Raw genomic sequence first — 16,160 nt, 5'->3', positions numbered from 1 at the left:
CTGTAACGTGTAACCCGTAATCCATAACCTGTAACGTGTAACCCGTAACGTGTAACCCGTAACCCGTAACCTGTAACCCGTAACCTGTAACCCGTAACCTGTAACGTGTAACCTGTTACCCGTAACCTGTAACCTGTAACGTGTAACCTGTAACGTGTAACCTGTAACCTGTAACGTGTAACCCGTAATCCGTAACGTGTAACCCGTAACCTGTAACGCGAAGCAAAGCTGCTCCCCTGAAACTGAACCAAAAAGAAATTGATGAATTTTCAGATTTTTATAACTTTTGACTCCAAATCAATCGAACATTAAATTATTGTAGTTTTCTCCTGGCTTACTTTCCACTTTTCCTCTCAGATAAATTATTTTCTACTGTGTTTTATTTTTAGCAGCCTAAAGGCAGGAGAGTTTTAGTAACCAGCAGGCTGGTGTTGTACTTGTGTGTTTGCAGCGTCCAGCGGTTTGCCGACATCTACAGCGACCGAATGGGTGTAAAGGCAGCAGTGCTGATGAAGACCTTGTGGGGAGATTTCTACCTTAACGCCAAAGCGAAGAGGATCATGAAGGGAGCTCAGGTAACTTTTCTGTTGTTGTTTACCTGGTTGTTTGCTTTATCAGGTGGTGGACCCTCCCCCAGGGCTTTGTCAGGCATTCAGCTGCAGCTGTCACGCTAAAGAAGCACAGAAAGAGTCTAGACCGGCTCCAGGTCTTTACCGGCCAAACTCTGGTTGCCGTGACAATGATCCTCCAACATGGACTCGTCGCCCCATCATTGTACTAGATACTGGTCTCTGCATGCTGGTGCAGCTGGCCAGCAGCACAACCCAGTCCAGAGCATCATGGTGTGTTTAAAGACGGCTTGGAACAACGTGGTACTGCATGTTAATGAGGTGGGAAAGGCTTGTAACAGGCAGAAGACAGGAAACATGGTAGAGAAAGACCCGGAACGCGGCGTCCTGCACAACCTGCCTCGGACATAGCTTTATGCTAAATATGAAACTACCAGTTCAGGTACCGTACATAAAGACCCCCACCACCACCACCATCACTCCCGTTGCAGACAAAGCTCTGAATTGTCCAAAACCAACGTTGTTCCTGATCTCATGTCCTTGAGAGCACAAATCAAAGTTCTGGCTTCTAGTGGAATGTGCAACAAGCCGCCATGCCGGTAGGACCAGACAGGAAGGTGAGTTTTCCTGTCGGAAGTGGGAAGTGCTCGGCGCCTGGTGTGGATGCTAGCTTACCTCCTCAGCATGGCGAACCATCAGAAACTCCTCTAACACAGATGACCGGGGAAACTGGGCTTCAATCCACATTTAATGATACTGAAGAAAAACCTGATCTTCTGCTCCTGCTGGGTCACCAACTTCACGGGAGCGTGCGGGGAACTTGGGATGGATAACGCTGTGCAGCGGTATCTGAGCACACAAGGATCCAGCTGGAAGTTCAGCCCGTCAACGTGCATCTCGTGGGATGGTTGGCGTTGCCAGAAAGGTCTTGCTTTGCTGCCTGAAGCCAGCTGCATCGTGATGGCTGACCTGTGTCTGCAGAGCCACAACCTCTGCCCACCTCCTCTAATTCATTCATTCACTGGTAAAATGAAATTCTGTTTCCATGTGAGTGTCTGTGATGGATCTCTTCTGCTATATTTTAGTGTCAGCCATAAAGGTGGTGCTTGGAAAGCCTGAAGGCTTCTGAGGGAGTGTTTAGCATCAACACTTGATCTGATGTGTTTTCTGTGTCCCGTTTCTCTGCAGGCCAAAGGAAAGAAGCCGCTGTTTGTGCAGCTTGTCCTGGACAACATCTGGAGTTTATATGATGCGGTTGTCATTCGGAGGTGGGCTACCGTTCCTCCACCTGCAGCCAGTGAGCAGCAGAGACCAGCTTGTCTTTAAAAGCTTCTTTTTACTGGTGTCTAGTTCAGATCTGAGGTCCAGGTCTGACAGGGACACCAGGATGTAAAATCACCGTCAACACAGGAGCAGAATTTCCGTTAGCTTTATGTGGAACACACCTTTTATCTGTAAACGTCATTTGTTCAGGTTCAGATCCCTGCCAAGACCTGATCCTGGTTGTGGTGCAGTTACCACACATTATACCCCTTCTTAGTGGTTGTTCAGGCCTCCAAATGCACCAATATCTTCTTCAGGCCACATTTTTATGTGACTTAATAATGATTTATTTTGGAGGTGACCTAAATGTTTACCGGAGTTTAAATCATTGTTCTTTACTTAGGAAGTTACTTGTAATTTTATACAACTTGTATTATATCCATTTTTCATAAGATAGATGGGTCAAAAACTGCCACATGTATTGATTTACAAACTCAGTAGATTTGTGCTGAAATCCAATATCAGTGTTTTGGCTTCGGTGGTAATAATTTAATCCTAATTAAAAGGAAGACAAAGAAGTCCCCATGCTGACTGGTTACAGGTATCGCTGGATCATGACGGCTCATTGGAGGTTTTCACTAGTTTAATAATGCCAGTTATTAATAAAGCGGCTGCGTGACATCCTGAACCTAAAGCGTACATTAGAGAAAGGAACGAAGCGATCTGTCAGACAGTGTGACGTGGAACAAGCATGAAAACCCAGGAATAACTTTTCCGATCAAACCATTTGATAAAGCTTGATTTTAGGTGTTTATTTAAAATATAAAATTCAAAATTGACACAAATGTTTTCTACACAAAAAACTGTTTTATGAAATATTTAAAGAAATATGATGTGTAACAAATGTGTCCATTTAAAGTGAAACAGTGAGCAGAACTACAGTAGAAAATGTGGAAATAAAACCTCCAGGTATGGAGGAAGTCGGTGTACGGTCAGTGAAACTGATGCCTGGTGGGATTTCTATGCCGTCAAGTATTAGTGTATTAGTGTAGTGTATTAGTGTGGAAACATCTTTTTGTCCTGCTGAATGGAAAATGTGGTTCTCCAGACGGTACAGCGTGTAAGTATCTCACCGATCAAGTAAAATAGTTTTTTATTAGTTCATTAACCCAATAAAATCATGGAGGAGAAAAGTGTAGGAGCAAGAAAGCTTTTATTTCTGTGTAACTGGTTTGAATCCAGTATGTCAATGTGTTTACAGCAAAGGGCAGTCCACTGCAGCAGCTATGGCGAAATGACTGGATTCACGTCCACCGTGTTTCGTAGGATTCGATTTAAATAGCATTTGCTTTACGAGATGGTGATTTATTGCTGGAGAAGTTTATGGGTTTGGGTTAGGAAGTTAATAAACCTGAGCATTGAAGGGTTTGGGTTAGAGGAAGTTATTAGTCTGAGCATTGAAGGGTTTGGTTTAGAGGAAGTTATTAAGTCTGAGCATTGAAGGGTTTGGGTTAGAGGAAGGTATTAAGTCTGAGCATTGAAGGGTTTGGGTTAGGAAGTTATTAAGTCCGAGCATTGAAGGGTTTGGGTTAGGAAGGTATTAAGTCTGAGCATTGAAGGGTTTGGGTTAGAGGAAGGTATTAAGTCTGAGCATTGAAGGGTTTGGGTTAGGAAGGTATTAATCTGAGCACTAAAGGGTTTGGGTTAGAGGAAGGTATTAAGTTTGAGCATTGAAGGGTTTGGGTTAGGAAGTTATTAAGTCTGAGCATTGAAGGGTTTGGGTTAGAGGAAGTTATTAAGTCTGAGCATTGAAGGGTTTGGGTTAGGAAGTTATTAAGTCTGAGCATTGAAGGGTTTGGGTTAGGAAGGTATTAAGTCTGAGCATTGAAGGGTTTGGGTTAGAGGAAGGTATTAAGTCTGAGCATTGAAGGGTTTGGGTTAGGAAGGTATTAATCTGAGCACTAAAGGGTTTGGGTTAGGAAGTTATTAAGTCCGAGCATTGAAGGGTTTGGGTTAGGAAGTTATTAAGTCTGAGCATTGAACGGTTTGGGTTAGGAAGTTATTAAGTCTGAGCATTGAAGGGTTTGGGTTAGAGGAAGGTATTAAGTCTGAGCATTGAAGGGTTTGGGTTAGGAAGTTAATAAGTCTGAGCTTTGAAGGGTTTGGGTTAGAGGAAGGTATTAAGTCTGAGCATTGAAGGGTTTGGGTTAGGAAGTTATTAAGTCTGAGCATTGAAGGGTTTGGGTTAGGAAGTTATTAAGTCTGAGCATTGAAGGGTTTGGGTTAGGAAGTTATGAAGTCTGAGCATTGAAGGGTTTGGGTTAGGAAGTTATTAAGTCTGAGCATTGAAGGGTTTGGGTTAGAGGAAGTTATTAAGTCTGAGCATTGAAGGGTTTGGGTTAGGAAGTTAATAAGTCTGAGCATTGAAGGGTTTGGGTTAGAGGAAGGTATTAAGTCTGAGCATTGAAGGGTTTTGGTTAGGAAGTTAATAAGTCTGAGCATTGAAGGGTTTGGGTTAGGAAGTTATTAAGTCTGAGCATTGAAGGGTTTGGGTTAGGAAGTTATTAAGTCTGAGCATTGAAGGGTTTGGGTTAGAGGAAGGTATTAAGTCTGAGCATTGAAGGGTTTGGGTTAGAGGAAGGTATTAAGTCTGAGCATTGAAGGGTTTGGGTTAGGAAGGTATTAATCTGAGCACTAAAGGGTTTGGGTTAGAGGAAGGTATTAAGTCTGAGCATTGAAGGGTTTGGGTTAGGAAGTTATTAAGTCTGAGCATTGAAGGGTTTGGGTTAGAGGAAGTTATTAAGTCTGAGCATTGAAGGGTTTGGGTTAGGAAGTTATTAAGTCTGAGCATTGAACGGTTTGGGTTAGAGGAAGTTATTAAGTCTGAGCATTGAAGGGTTTGGGTTAGAGGAAGGTATTAAGTCTGAGCATTGAAGGGTTTGGGTTAGGAAGTTATTAAGTCTGAGCATTGAACGGTTTGGGTTAGAGGAAGTTATTAAGTCTGAGCATTGAAGGGTTTGGGTTAGGAAGTTATTAAGTCTGAGCATTGAAGGGTTTGGGTTAGAGGAAGTTATTAAGTCTGAGCATTGAACGGTTTGGGTTAGGAAGTTATTAAGTCTGAGCATTGAAGGGTTTGGGTTAGAGGAAGTTATTAAGTCTGAGCATTGAAGGGTTTGGGTTAGGAAGTTATTAAGTCTGAGCATTGAAGGGTTTGGGTTAGGAAGGTATTAAGTCTGAGCATTGAAGGGTTTGGGTCAGAGGAAGGTATTAAGTCTGAGCATTGAAGGGTTTGGGTTAGGAAGGTATTAATCTGAGCACTAAAGGGTTTGGGTTAGAGGAAGGTATTAAGTCTGAGCATTGAAGGGTTTGGGTTAGAGGAAGGTATTAAGTCTGAGCACTGAAGGGTTTGGGTTAGAGGAAGTTATTAAGTCTGAGCATTGAAGGGTTTGGGTTAGAGGAAGGTATTAAGTCTGAGCATTGAAGGGTTTGGGTTAGGAAGTTATTAAGTCTGAGCATTGAAGGGTTTGGGTTAGGAAGTTAAGTCTGAGCATTGAAGGGTTTGGGTTAGAGGAAGTTATTAAGTCTGAGCATTGAAGGGTTTGGGTTAGGAAGTTATTAAGTCTGAGCATTGAAGGGTTTGGGTTAGAGGAAGGTATTAAGTCTGAGCATTGAAGGGTTTTGGTTAGGAAGTTAATGAGTCTGAGCATTGAAGGGTTTGGGTTAGGAAGTTAAGTCTGAGCATTGAAGGGTTTGGGTTAGGAAGTTATTAAGTCTGAGCATTGAAGGGTTTGGGTTAGAGGAAGGTATTAAGTCTGAGCATTGAAGGGTATGGGTTAGGAAGTTATTAAGTCTCAGCATTGAAGGGTTTGGGTTAGAGGAAGGTATTAATCTGAGCACTAAAGGGTTTCGGTTAGAGGACGGTATTAAGTCTGAGCATTGAAGGGTTTGGGTTAGGAAGTTATTAAGTCTGAGCATTGAAGGGTTTGGGTTAGAGGAAGGTGTTAAGTCTGAGCATTGAAGGGTTTGGGTTAGAGGAAGGTATTAAGTCTGAGTACTGAAGGGTTTGGGTTAGAGGAAGTTAAGTCTGAGCATTGAAGGGTTTGGGTTAGGAAGTTATTAAGTCTGAGCATTGAAGGGTTTGGGTTAGAGGAAGTTAAGTCTGAGTATTGAAGGGTTTGGGTTAGAGGAAGGTATTAAGTCTGAGCATTGAAGGGTTTGGGTTAGGAAGTTATTAAGTCTGAGCATTGAAGGGTTTGGTTTAGAGGAAGTTAAGTCTGAGCATTGAAGGGTTTGGGTTAGAGGAAGTTATTAAGTCTGAGCATTGAAGGGTTTGGGTTAGGAAGTTATTAAGTCTGAGCATTGAAGGGTTTGGGTTAGAGGAAGTTATTAAGTCTGAGCATTGAAGGGTTTGGGTTAGAGGAAGGTATTAAGTCTGAGCACTGAAGGGTTTGGGTTAGGAAGGTATTAAGTCTGAGCATTGAAGGGTTTGGGTTAGAGGAAGGTATTAAGTCTGAGCATTGAAGGGTTTGGGTTAGGAAGGTATTAATCTGAGCACTATAGGGTTTGGGTTAGAGGAAGGTATTAAGTCTGAGCATTGAAGGGTTTGGGTTAGGAAGTTATTAAGTCTGAGCATTGAAGGGTTTGGGTTAGAGGAAGTTATTAAGTCTGAGCATTGAAGGGTTTGGGTTAGGAAGTTATTAAGTCTGAGCATTGAACGGTTTGGATTAGGAAGTTTTTAAGTCTGAGCATTGAAGGGTTTGGGTTAGAGGAAGGTATTAAGTCTGAGCATTGAAGGGTTTGGGTTAGGAAGTTAATAAGTCTGAGCATTGAAGGGTTTGGGTTAGAGGAAGGTATTAAGTCTGAGCATTGAAGGGTTTGGGTTAGAGGAAGGTATTAAGTCTGAGCATTGAAGGGTTTGGGTTAGGAAGTTAATAAGTCTGAGCATTGAAGGGTTTGGGTTAGGAAGTTATTAAGTCTGAGCATTGAAGGGTTTGGGTTAGGAAGTTATTAAGTCTGAGCATTGAAGGGTTTGGGTTAGAGGAAGTTATTAAGTCTGAGCATTGAACGGTTTGGGTTAGAGGAAGTAATTAAGTCTGAGCATTGAAGGGTTTGGGTTAGGAAGTTATTAAGTCTGAGCATTGAAGGGTTTGGGTTAGAGGAAGGTATTAAGTCTGAGCATTGAAGGGTTTGGGTTAGAGGAAGGTATTAAGTCTGAGCATTGAAGGGTTTGGGTTAGGAAGGTATTAATCTGAGCACTAAAGGGTTTGGGTTAGAGGAAGGTATTAAGTCTGAGCATTGAAGGGTTTGGGTTAGAGGAAGTTATTAAGTCTGAGCATTGAAGGGTTTGGGTTACAGGAAGTTATTAAGTCTGAGCATTGAAGGGTTTGGGTTAGGAAGTTATTAAGTCTGAGCATTGAAGGGTTTGGGTTAGAGGAAGGTATTAAGTCTGAGCATTGAAGGGTTTGGGTTAGGAAGTTAATAAGTCTGAGCATTGAAGGGTTTGGGTTAGAGGAAGGTATTAAGTCTGAGCATTGAAGGGTTTGGGTTAGAGGAAATTATTAAGTCTGAGCATTGAAGGGTTTGGGTTAGGAAGTTATTAAGTCTGAGCATTGAAGGGTTTGGGTTAGAGGAAGTTATTAAGTCTGAGCATTGAAGGGTTTGGGTTAGAGGAAGGTATTAAGTCTGAGCATTGAAGGGTTTGGGTTAGGAAGTTATTAAGTCTGAGCATTGAACGGTTTGGGTTAGAGGAAGTTATTAAGTCTGAGCATTGAAGGGTTTGGGTTAGGAAGTTATTAAGTCTGAGCATTGAAGGGTTTGGGTTAGAGGAAGGTATTAAGTCTGAGCATTGAACGGTTTGGGTTAGGAAGTTATTAAGTCTGAGCATTGAACGGTTTGGGTTAGAGGAAGTTATTAAGTCTGAGCATTGAAGGGTTTGGGTTAGGAAGTTATTAAGTCTGAGCATTGAAGGGTTTGGGTTAGAGGAAGTTATTAAGTCTGAGCATTGAACGGTTTGGGTTAGGAAGTTATTAAGTCTGAGCATTGAAGGGTTTGGGTTAGAGGAAGTTATTAAGTATGAGCATTGAAGGGTTTGGGTTAGGAAGTTATTAAGTCTGAGCATTGAAGGGTTTGGGTTAGGAAGTTATTAAGTCTGAGCATTGAAGGGTTTGGGTTAGAGGAAGGTATTAAGTCTGAGCATTGAAGGGTTTGGTTTAGAGGAAGTTATTAAGTCTGAGCATTGAAGGGTTTGGGTTAGAGGAAGTTATTAAGTCTGAGCATTGAAGGGTTTGGATTAGAGGAAGTTATTAAGTCTGAGCATTGAAGGGTTTGGGTTAGGAAGTTATTAAGTCTGAGCATTGAAGGGTTTGGGTTAGAGGAAGGTATTAAGTCTGAGCATTGAAGGGTTTGGGTTAGAGGAAGGTATTAAGTCTGAGCATTGAAGGGTTTGGGTTAGGAAGTTAATATGTCTGAGCATTGAAGGGTTTGGGTTAGGAAGTTATTAAGTCTGAGCATTGAAGGGTTTGGTTTAGGAAGTTATTAAGTCTGAGCATTGAAGGGTTTCGGTTAGAGGAAGTTATTAAGTCTGAGCATTGAAGGGTTTGGGTTAGAGGAAGGTATTAATCTGAGCACTAAAAGGTTTGGGTTAGAGGAAGGTATTAAGTCTGAGCATTGAAGGATTTGGTTTAGAGGAAGTTATTAAGTCTGAGCATTGAAGGGTTTGGGTTAGAGGAAGTTATTAAGTCTGAGCACTGAAGGGTTTGGGTTAGAGGAAGTTATTAAGTCTGAGCATTGAAGGGTTTGGGTTAGAGGAAGTTATTAAGTCTGAGCATTGAAGGGTTTGGGTTAGAGGAAGGTATTAAGTCTGAGCATTGAAGGGTTTGGTTTAGAGGAAGTTATTAAGTCTGAGCATTGAAGGGTTTGGGTTAGAGGAAGTTATTAAGTCTGAGCATTGAAGGGTTTGGGTTAGAGGAAGTTATTAAGTCTGAGCATTGAAGGGTTTGGTTTAGGAAGTTATTAAGTCTGAGCATTGAAGGGTTTCGGTTAGAGGAAGTTATTAAGTCTGAGCATTGAAGGGTTTGGGTTAGAGGAAGGTATTAATCTGAGCACTAAAAGGTTTGGGTTAGAGGAAGGTATTAAGTCTGAGCATTGAAGGGTTTGGTTTAGAGGAAGTTATTAAGTCTGAGCATTGAAGGGTTTGGGTTAGAGGAAGTTATTAAGTCTGAGCACTGAAGGGTTTGGGTTAGAGGAAGTTATTAAGTCTGAGCTTTGAAGGGTTTGGGTTAGAGGAAGTTATTAAGTCTGAGCATTGAAGGGTTTGGGTTAGAGGAAGGTATTAAGTCTGAGCATTGAAGGGTTTGGGTTAGAGGAAGGTATTAAGTCTGAGCATTGAAGGGTTTGGGTTAGGAAGTTATTAAGTCTGAGCATTGAACGGTTTGGGTTAGAGGAAGTTATTAAGTCTGAGCATTGAAGGGTTTGGGTTAGGAAGTTATTAAGTCTGAGCATTGAAGGGTTTGGGTTAGAGGAAGTTATTAAGTCTGAGCATTGAACGGTTTGGGTTAGGAAGTTATTAAGTCTGAGCATTGAAGGGTTTGGGTTAGAGGAAGGTATTAAGTCTGAGCATTGAAGGGTTTGGGTTAGGAAGTTATTAAGTCTGAGCATTGAAGGGTTTGGGTTAGAGGAAGTTATTAAGTCTGAGCATTGAAGGGTTTGGGTTAGGAAGTTATTAAGTCTGAGCATTGAAGGGTTTGGGTTAGAGGAAGGTATTAAGTCTGAGCATTGAAGGGTTTGGGTTAGGAAGTTAATAAGTCTGAGCATTGAAGGGTTTGGGTTAGAGGAAGGTATTAAGTCTGAGCATTGAAGGGTTTGGGTTAGAGGAAATTATTAAGTCTGAGCATTGAAGGGTTTGGGTTAGGAAGTTATTAAGTCTGAGCATTGAAGGGTTTGGGTTAGAGGAAGTTATTAAGTCTGAGCATTGAAGGGTTTGGGTTAGAGGAAGGTATTAAGTCTGAGCATTGAAGGGTTTGGGTTAGGAAGTTATTAAGTCTGAGCATTGAACGGTTTGGGTTAGAGGAAGTTATTAAGTCTGAGCATTGAAGGGTTTGGGTTAGGAAGTTATTAAGTCTGAGCATTGAAGGGTTTGGGTTAGAGGAAGTTATTAAGTCTGAGCATTGAACGGTTTGGGTTAGGAAGTTATTAAGTCTGAGCATTGAAGGGTTTGGGTTAGAGGAAGTTATTAAGTCTGAGCATTGAAGGGTTTGGGTTAGGAAGTTATTAAGTCTGAGCATTGAAGGGTTTGGGTTAGGAAGGTATTAAGTCTGAGCATTGAAGGGTTTGGGTCAGAGGAAGGTATTAAGTCTGAGCATTGAAGGGTTTGGGTTAGAGGAAGGTATTAAGTCTGAGCATTGAAGGGTTTGGGTTAGGAAGTTAATAAGTCTGAGCATTGAAGGGTTTGGGTTAGGAAGTTATTAAGTCTGAGCATTGAAGGGTTTGGGTTAGGAAGTTATTAAGTCTGAGCATTGAAGGGTTTGGGTTAGAGGAAGTTATTAAGTCTGAGCATTGAACGGTTTGGGTTAGAGGAAGTAATTAAGTCTGAGCATTGAAGGGTTTGGGTTAGAGGAAGTTATTAAGTCTGAGCATTGAAGGGTTTGGGTTAGGAAGGTATTAATCTGAGCACTAAAGGATTTGGGTTAGAGGAAGGTATTAAGTCTGAGCATTGAAGGGTTTGGGTTAGAGGAAGTTATTAAGTCTGAGCATTGAAGGGTTTGGGTTAGGAAGTTATTAAGTCTGAGCATTGAAGGGTTTGGGTTAGAGGAAGGTATTAAGTCTGAGCATTGAAGGGTTTGGGTTAGGAAGTTAAGTCTGAGCATTGAAGGGTTTGGGTTAGAGGAAGGTATTAAGTCTGAGCATTGAAGGGTTTGGGTTAGGAAGTTAATATGTCTGAGCATTGAAGGGTTTGGGTTAGGAAGTTATTAAGTCTGAGCATTGAAGGGTTTGGTTTAGGAAGTTATTAAGTCTGAGCATTGAAGGGTTTGGGTTAGAGGAAGTTATTAAGTCTGAGCATTGAAGGGTTTGGGTTAGAGGAAGGTATTAATCTGAGCACTAAAAGGTTTGGGTTAGAGGAAGGTATTAAGTCTGAGCATTGAAGGGTTTGGTTTAGAGGAAGTTATTAAGTCTGAGCATTGAAGGGTTTGGGTTAGAGGAAGTTATTAAGTCTGAGCACTGAAGGGTTTGGGTTAGAGGAAGTTATTAAGTCTGAGCTTTGAAGGGTTTGGGTTAGAGGAAGTTATTAAGTCTGAGCATTGAAGGGTTTGGGTTAGAGGAAGGTATTAAGTCTGAGCATTGAAGGGTTTGGGTTAGAGGAAGGTATTAAGTCTGAGCATTGAAGGGTTTGGGTTAGGAAGTTATTAAGTCTGAGCATTGAACGGTTTGGGTTAGAGGAAGTTATTAAGTCTGAGCATTGAAGGGTTTGGGTTAGGAAGTTATTAAGTCTGAGCATTGAAGGGTTTGGGTTAGAGGAAGTTATTAAGTCTGAGCATTGAACGGTTTGGGTTAGGAAGTTATTAAGTCTGAGCATTGAAGGGTTTGGGTTAGAGGAAGTTATTAAGTCTGAGCATTGAAGGGTTTGGGTTAGGAAGTTATTAAGTCTGAGCATTGAAGGGTTTGGGTTAGGAAGGTATTAAGTCTGAGCATTGAAGGGTTTGGGTCAGAGGAAGGTATTAAGTCTGAGCATTGAAGGGTTTGGGTTAGAGGAAGGTATTAAGTCTGAGCATTGAAGGGTTTGGGTTAGGAAGTTAATAAGTCTGAGCATTGAAGGGTTTGGGTTAGGAAGTTATTAAGTCTGAGCATTGAAGGGTTTGGGTTAGGAAGTTATTAAGTCTGAGCATTGAAGGGTTTGGGTTAGAGGAAGTTATTAAGTCTGAGCATTGAACGGTTTGGGTTAGAGGAAGTAATTAAGTCTGAGCATTGAAGGGTTTGGGTTAGAGGAAGTTATTAAGTCTGAGCATTGAAGGGTTTGGGTTAGGAAGGTATTAATCTGAGCACTAAAGGATTTGGGTTAGAGGAAGGTATTAAGTCTGAGCATTGAAGGGTTTGGGTTAGAGGAAGTTATTAAGTCTGAGCATTGAAGGGTTTGGGTTAGGAAGTTATTAAGTCTGAGCATTGAAGGGTTTGGGTTAGAGGAAGGTATTAAGTCTGAGCATTGAAGGGTTTGGGTTAGGAAGTTAAGTCTGAGCATTGAAGGGTTTGGGTTAGAGGAAGGTATTAAGTCTGAGCATTGAAGGGTTTGGGTTAGGAAGTTAATATGTCTGAGCATTGAAGGGTTTGGGTTAGGAAGTTATTAAGTCTGAGCATTGAAGGGTTTGGTTTAGGAAGTTATTAAGTCTGAGCATTGAAGGGTTTCGGTTAGAGGAAGTTATTAAGTCTGAGCATTGAAGGGTTTGGGTTAGAGGAAGGTATTAATCTGAGCACTAAAAGGTTTGGGTTAGAGGAAGGTATTAAGTCTGAGCATTGAAGGGTTTGGTTTAGAGGAAGTTATTAAGTCTGAGCATTGAAGGGTTTGGGTTAGAGGAAGTTATTAAGTCTGAGCACTGAAGGGTTTGGGTTAGAGGAAGTTATTAAGTCTGAGCTTTGAAGGGTTTGGGTTAGAGGAAGTTATTAAGTCTGAGCATTGAAGGGTTTGGGTTAGAGGAAGGTATTAAGTCTGAGCATTGAAGGGTTTGGTTTAGAGGAAGTTATTAAGTCTGAGCATTGAAGGGTTTGGGTTAGAGGAAGTTATTAAGTCTGAGCATTGAAGGGTTTGGATTAGAGGAAGTTATTAAGTCTGAGCATTGAAGGGTTTGGGTTAGGAAGTTATTAAGTCTGAGCATTGAAGGGTTTGGGTTAGAGGAAGGTATTAAGTCTGAGCATTGAAGGGTTTGGGTTAGGAAGTTAATAAGTCTGAGCATTGAAGGGTTTGGGTTAGGAAGTTAATATGTCTGAGCATTGAAGGGTTTGGGTTAGGAAGTTATTAAGTCTGAGCATTGAAGGGTTTGGTTTAGGAAGTTATTAAGTCTGAGCATTGAAGGGTTTCGGTTAGAGGAAGTTATTAAGTCTGAGCATTGAAGGGTTTGGGTTAGAGGAAGGTATTAATCTGAGCACTAAAAGGTTTGGGTTAGAGGAAGGTATTAAGTCTGAGCATTGAAGGGTTTGGTTTAGAGGAAGTTATTAAGTCTGAGCATTGAAGGGTTTGGGTTAGAGGAAGTTATTAAGTCTGAGCACTGAAGGGTTTGGGTTAGAGGAAGTTATTAAGTCTGAGCATTGAAGGGTTTGGGTTAGAGGAAGGTATTAAGTCTGAGCATTGAAGGGTTTGGGTTAGAGGAAGTTATTAAGTCTGAGCATTGAAGGGTTTGGGTTAGAGGAAGTTATTAAGTCTGAGCATTGAAGGGTTTGGGTTAGAGGAAGGTATTAAGTCTGAGCACTGAAGGGTTTGGGTTAGAGGAAGTTATTAAGTCTGAGCATTGAAGGGTTTGGGTTAGAGGAAGGTATTAAGTCTGAGCATTGAAGGGTTTGGGTTAGGAAGTTATTAAGTCTGAGCATTGAAGGGTTTGGGTTAGGAAGTTATTAAGTCTGAGCATTGAAGGGTTTGGGTTAGAGGAAGTTATTAAGTCTGAGCATTGAAGGGTTTGGGTTAGGAAGTTATTAAGTCTGAGCATTGAAGGGTTTGGGTTAGAGGAAGGTATTAAGTCTGAGCATTGAAGGGTTTTGGTTAGGAAGTTAATGAGTCTGAGCATTGAAGGGTTTGGGTTAGGAAGTTAAGTCTGAGCATTGAAGGGTTTGGGTTAGGAAGTTATTAAGTCTGAGCATTGAAGGGTTTGGGTTAGAGGAAGGTATTAAGTCTGAGCATTGAAGGGTTTGGGTTAGGAAGTTATTAAGTCTCAGCATTGAAGGGTTTGGGTTAGGAAGGTATTAATCTGAGCACTAAAGGGTTTCTGTTAGAGGACGGTATTAAGTCTGAGCATTGAAGGGTTTGGGTTAGGAAGTTATTAAGTCTGAGCATTGAAGGGTTTGGGTTAGAGGAAGTTATTAAGTCTGAGCATTGAAGGGTTTGGGTTAGAGGAAGGTATTAAGTCTGAGTACTGAAGGGTTTGGGTTAGAGGAAGTTAAGTCTGAGCATTGAAGGGTTTGGGTTAGGAAGTTATTAAGTCTGAGCATTGAAGGGTTTGGGTTAGAGGAAGTTAAGTCTGAGTATTGAAGGGTTTGGGTTAGAGGAAGGTATTAAGTCTGAGCATTGAAGGGTTTGGGTTAGGAAGTTATTAAGTCTGAGCATTGAAGGGTTTGGGTTAGAGGAAGTTAAGTCTGAGCATTGAAGGGTTTGGGTTAGAGGAAGTTAAGTCTGAGCATTGAAGGGTTTGGGTTAGAGGAAGTTATTAAGTCTGAGCATTGAAGGGTTTGGGTTAGGAAGTTATTAAGTCTGAGCATTGAAGGGTTTGGGTTAGAGGAAGTTATTAAGTCTGAGCATTGAAGGGTTTGGGTTAGAGGAAGGTATTAAGTCTGAGCATTGAAGGGTTTGGGTTAGGAAGTTATTAAGTCTGAGCATTGAAGGGTTTGGGTTAGGAAGGTATTAAGTCTGAGCATTGAAGGGTTTGGGTTAGAGGAAGGTATTAAGTCTGAGCATTGAAGGGTTTGGGTTAGAGGAAGGTATTAAGTCTGAGCATTGAAGGGTTTGGGTTAGAGGAAGTTATTAAGTCTGAGCATTGAAGGGTTTGGGTTAGGAAGTTATTAAGTCTGAGCATTGAACGGTTTGGGTTAGGAAGTTTTTAAGTCTGAGCATTGAAGGGTTTGGGTTAGAGGAAGGTATTAAGTCTGAGCATTGAAGGGTTTGGGTTAGAGGAAGGTATTAAGTCTGAGCATTGAAGGGTTTGGGTTAGAGGAAGGTATTAAGTCTGAGCATTGAAGGGTTTGGGTTAGAGGACGGTATTAAGTCTGAGCATTGAAGGGTTTGGGTTAGAGGACGGTATTAAGTCTGAGCATTGAAGGGTTTGGGTCAGGAAGTTAATAAGTCTGAGCATTGAAGGGTTTGGGTTAGGAAGTTATTAAGTCTGAGCATTGAAGGGTTTGGGTTGGGAAGTTATTAAGTCTGAGCATTGAAGGGTTTGGGTTAGAGGAAGTTATTAAGTCTGAGCATTGAACGGTTTGGGTTAGAGGAAGTAATTAAGTCTGAGCATTGAAGGGTTTGGGTTAGGAAGTTATTAAGTCTGAGCATTGAAGGGTTTGGGTTAGAGGAAGGTATTAAGTCTGAGCATTGAAGGGTTTGGGTTAGAGGAAGGTATTAAGTCTGAGCATTGAAGGGTTTGGGTTAGGAAGGTATTAATCTGAGCACTAAAGGGTTTGGGTTAGAGGAAGGTATTAAGTCTGAGCATTGAAGGGTTTGGGTTAGGAAGTTATTAAGTCTGAGCATTGAAGGGTTTGGGTTAGAGGAAGGTATTAAGTCTGAGCATTGAAGGGTTTGGGTTAGAGGAAGGTATTAAGTCTGAGCACTGAAGGGTTTGGGTTAGAGGAAGTTATTAAGTCTGAGCATTGAAGGGTTTGGGTTAGAGGAAGGTATTAAGTCTGAGCATTGAAGGGTTTGGGTTAGAGGAAGGTATTAAGTCTGAGCACTGAAGGGTTTGGGTTAGAGGAAGTTATTAAGTCTGAGCATTGAAGGGTTTGGGTTAGAGGAAGGTATTAAGTCTGAGCATTGAAGGGTTTGGGTTAGGAAGTTATTAAGTCTGAGCATTGAACGGTTTGGGTTAGGAAGTTATTAAGTCTGAGCATTGAAGGGTTTGGGTTAGGAAGTTATTAAGTCTGAGCATTGAAGGGTTTGGGTTAGAGGAAGTTATTAAGTCTGAGCATTGAAGGGTTTGGGTTAGGAAGTTATTAAGTCTGAGCATTGAAGGGTTTGGGTTAGAGGAAGGTATTAAGTCTGAGCATTGAAGGGTTTTGGTTAGGAAGTTAATGAGTCTGAGCATTGAAGGGTTTGGGTTAGGAAGTTAAGTCTGAGCATTGAAGGGTTTGGGTTAGGAAGTTATTAAGTCTGAGCATTGAAGGGTTTGGGTTAGAGGAAGGTATTAAGTCTGAGCATTGAAGGGTTTGGGTTAGGAAGTTATTAAGTCTCAGCATTGAAGGGTTTGGGTTAGGAAGGTATTAATCTGAGCACTAAAGGGTTTCGGTTAGAGGACGGTATTAAGTCTGAGCATTGAAGGGTTTGGGTTAGGAAGTTATTAAGTCTGAGCATTGAAGGGTTTGGGTTAGAGGAAGGTATTAAGTCTGAGCATTGAAGGGTTTGGGTTAGAGGAAGGTATTAAGTCTGAGTAC

At 41.3% G+C, this 16,160-nt stretch overlaps 1 protein-coding gene across 1 annotated transcript in view; it reads left to right on the top strand.

Moving 5' to 3' along the window:
* LOC306757968 (elongation factor-like GTPase 1) overlaps positions 1-16,160 on the top strand; it is a gene marked incomplete at its 3' end in the record, with an annotated part of 87,794 nt that overhangs the window by 19,219 nt on the left and 52,415 nt on the right. Inside the window, exons 8-9 of the mRNA XM_079243170.1 lie at positions 452-575; positions 1,758-1,837. Coding sequence (XP_079099296.1) covers positions 452-575; positions 1,758-1,837 — 204 coding nt within the window. The remainder of the gene's footprint in view (positions 1-451; positions 576-1,757; positions 1,838-16,160) is intronic.

The sequence above is a fragment of the Telmatherina bonti genome (assembly GCF_933228915.1).
Source record: "Telmatherina bonti genome assembly, chromosome: 1".
Taxonomy (NCBI): domain Eukaryota; kingdom Metazoa; phylum Chordata; class Actinopteri; order Atheriniformes; family Telmatherinidae; genus Telmatherina; species Telmatherina bonti.
Note: the sequence above shows the minus strand (reverse complement) of the source record. Positions and strands in the feature narration are given on the sequence as shown.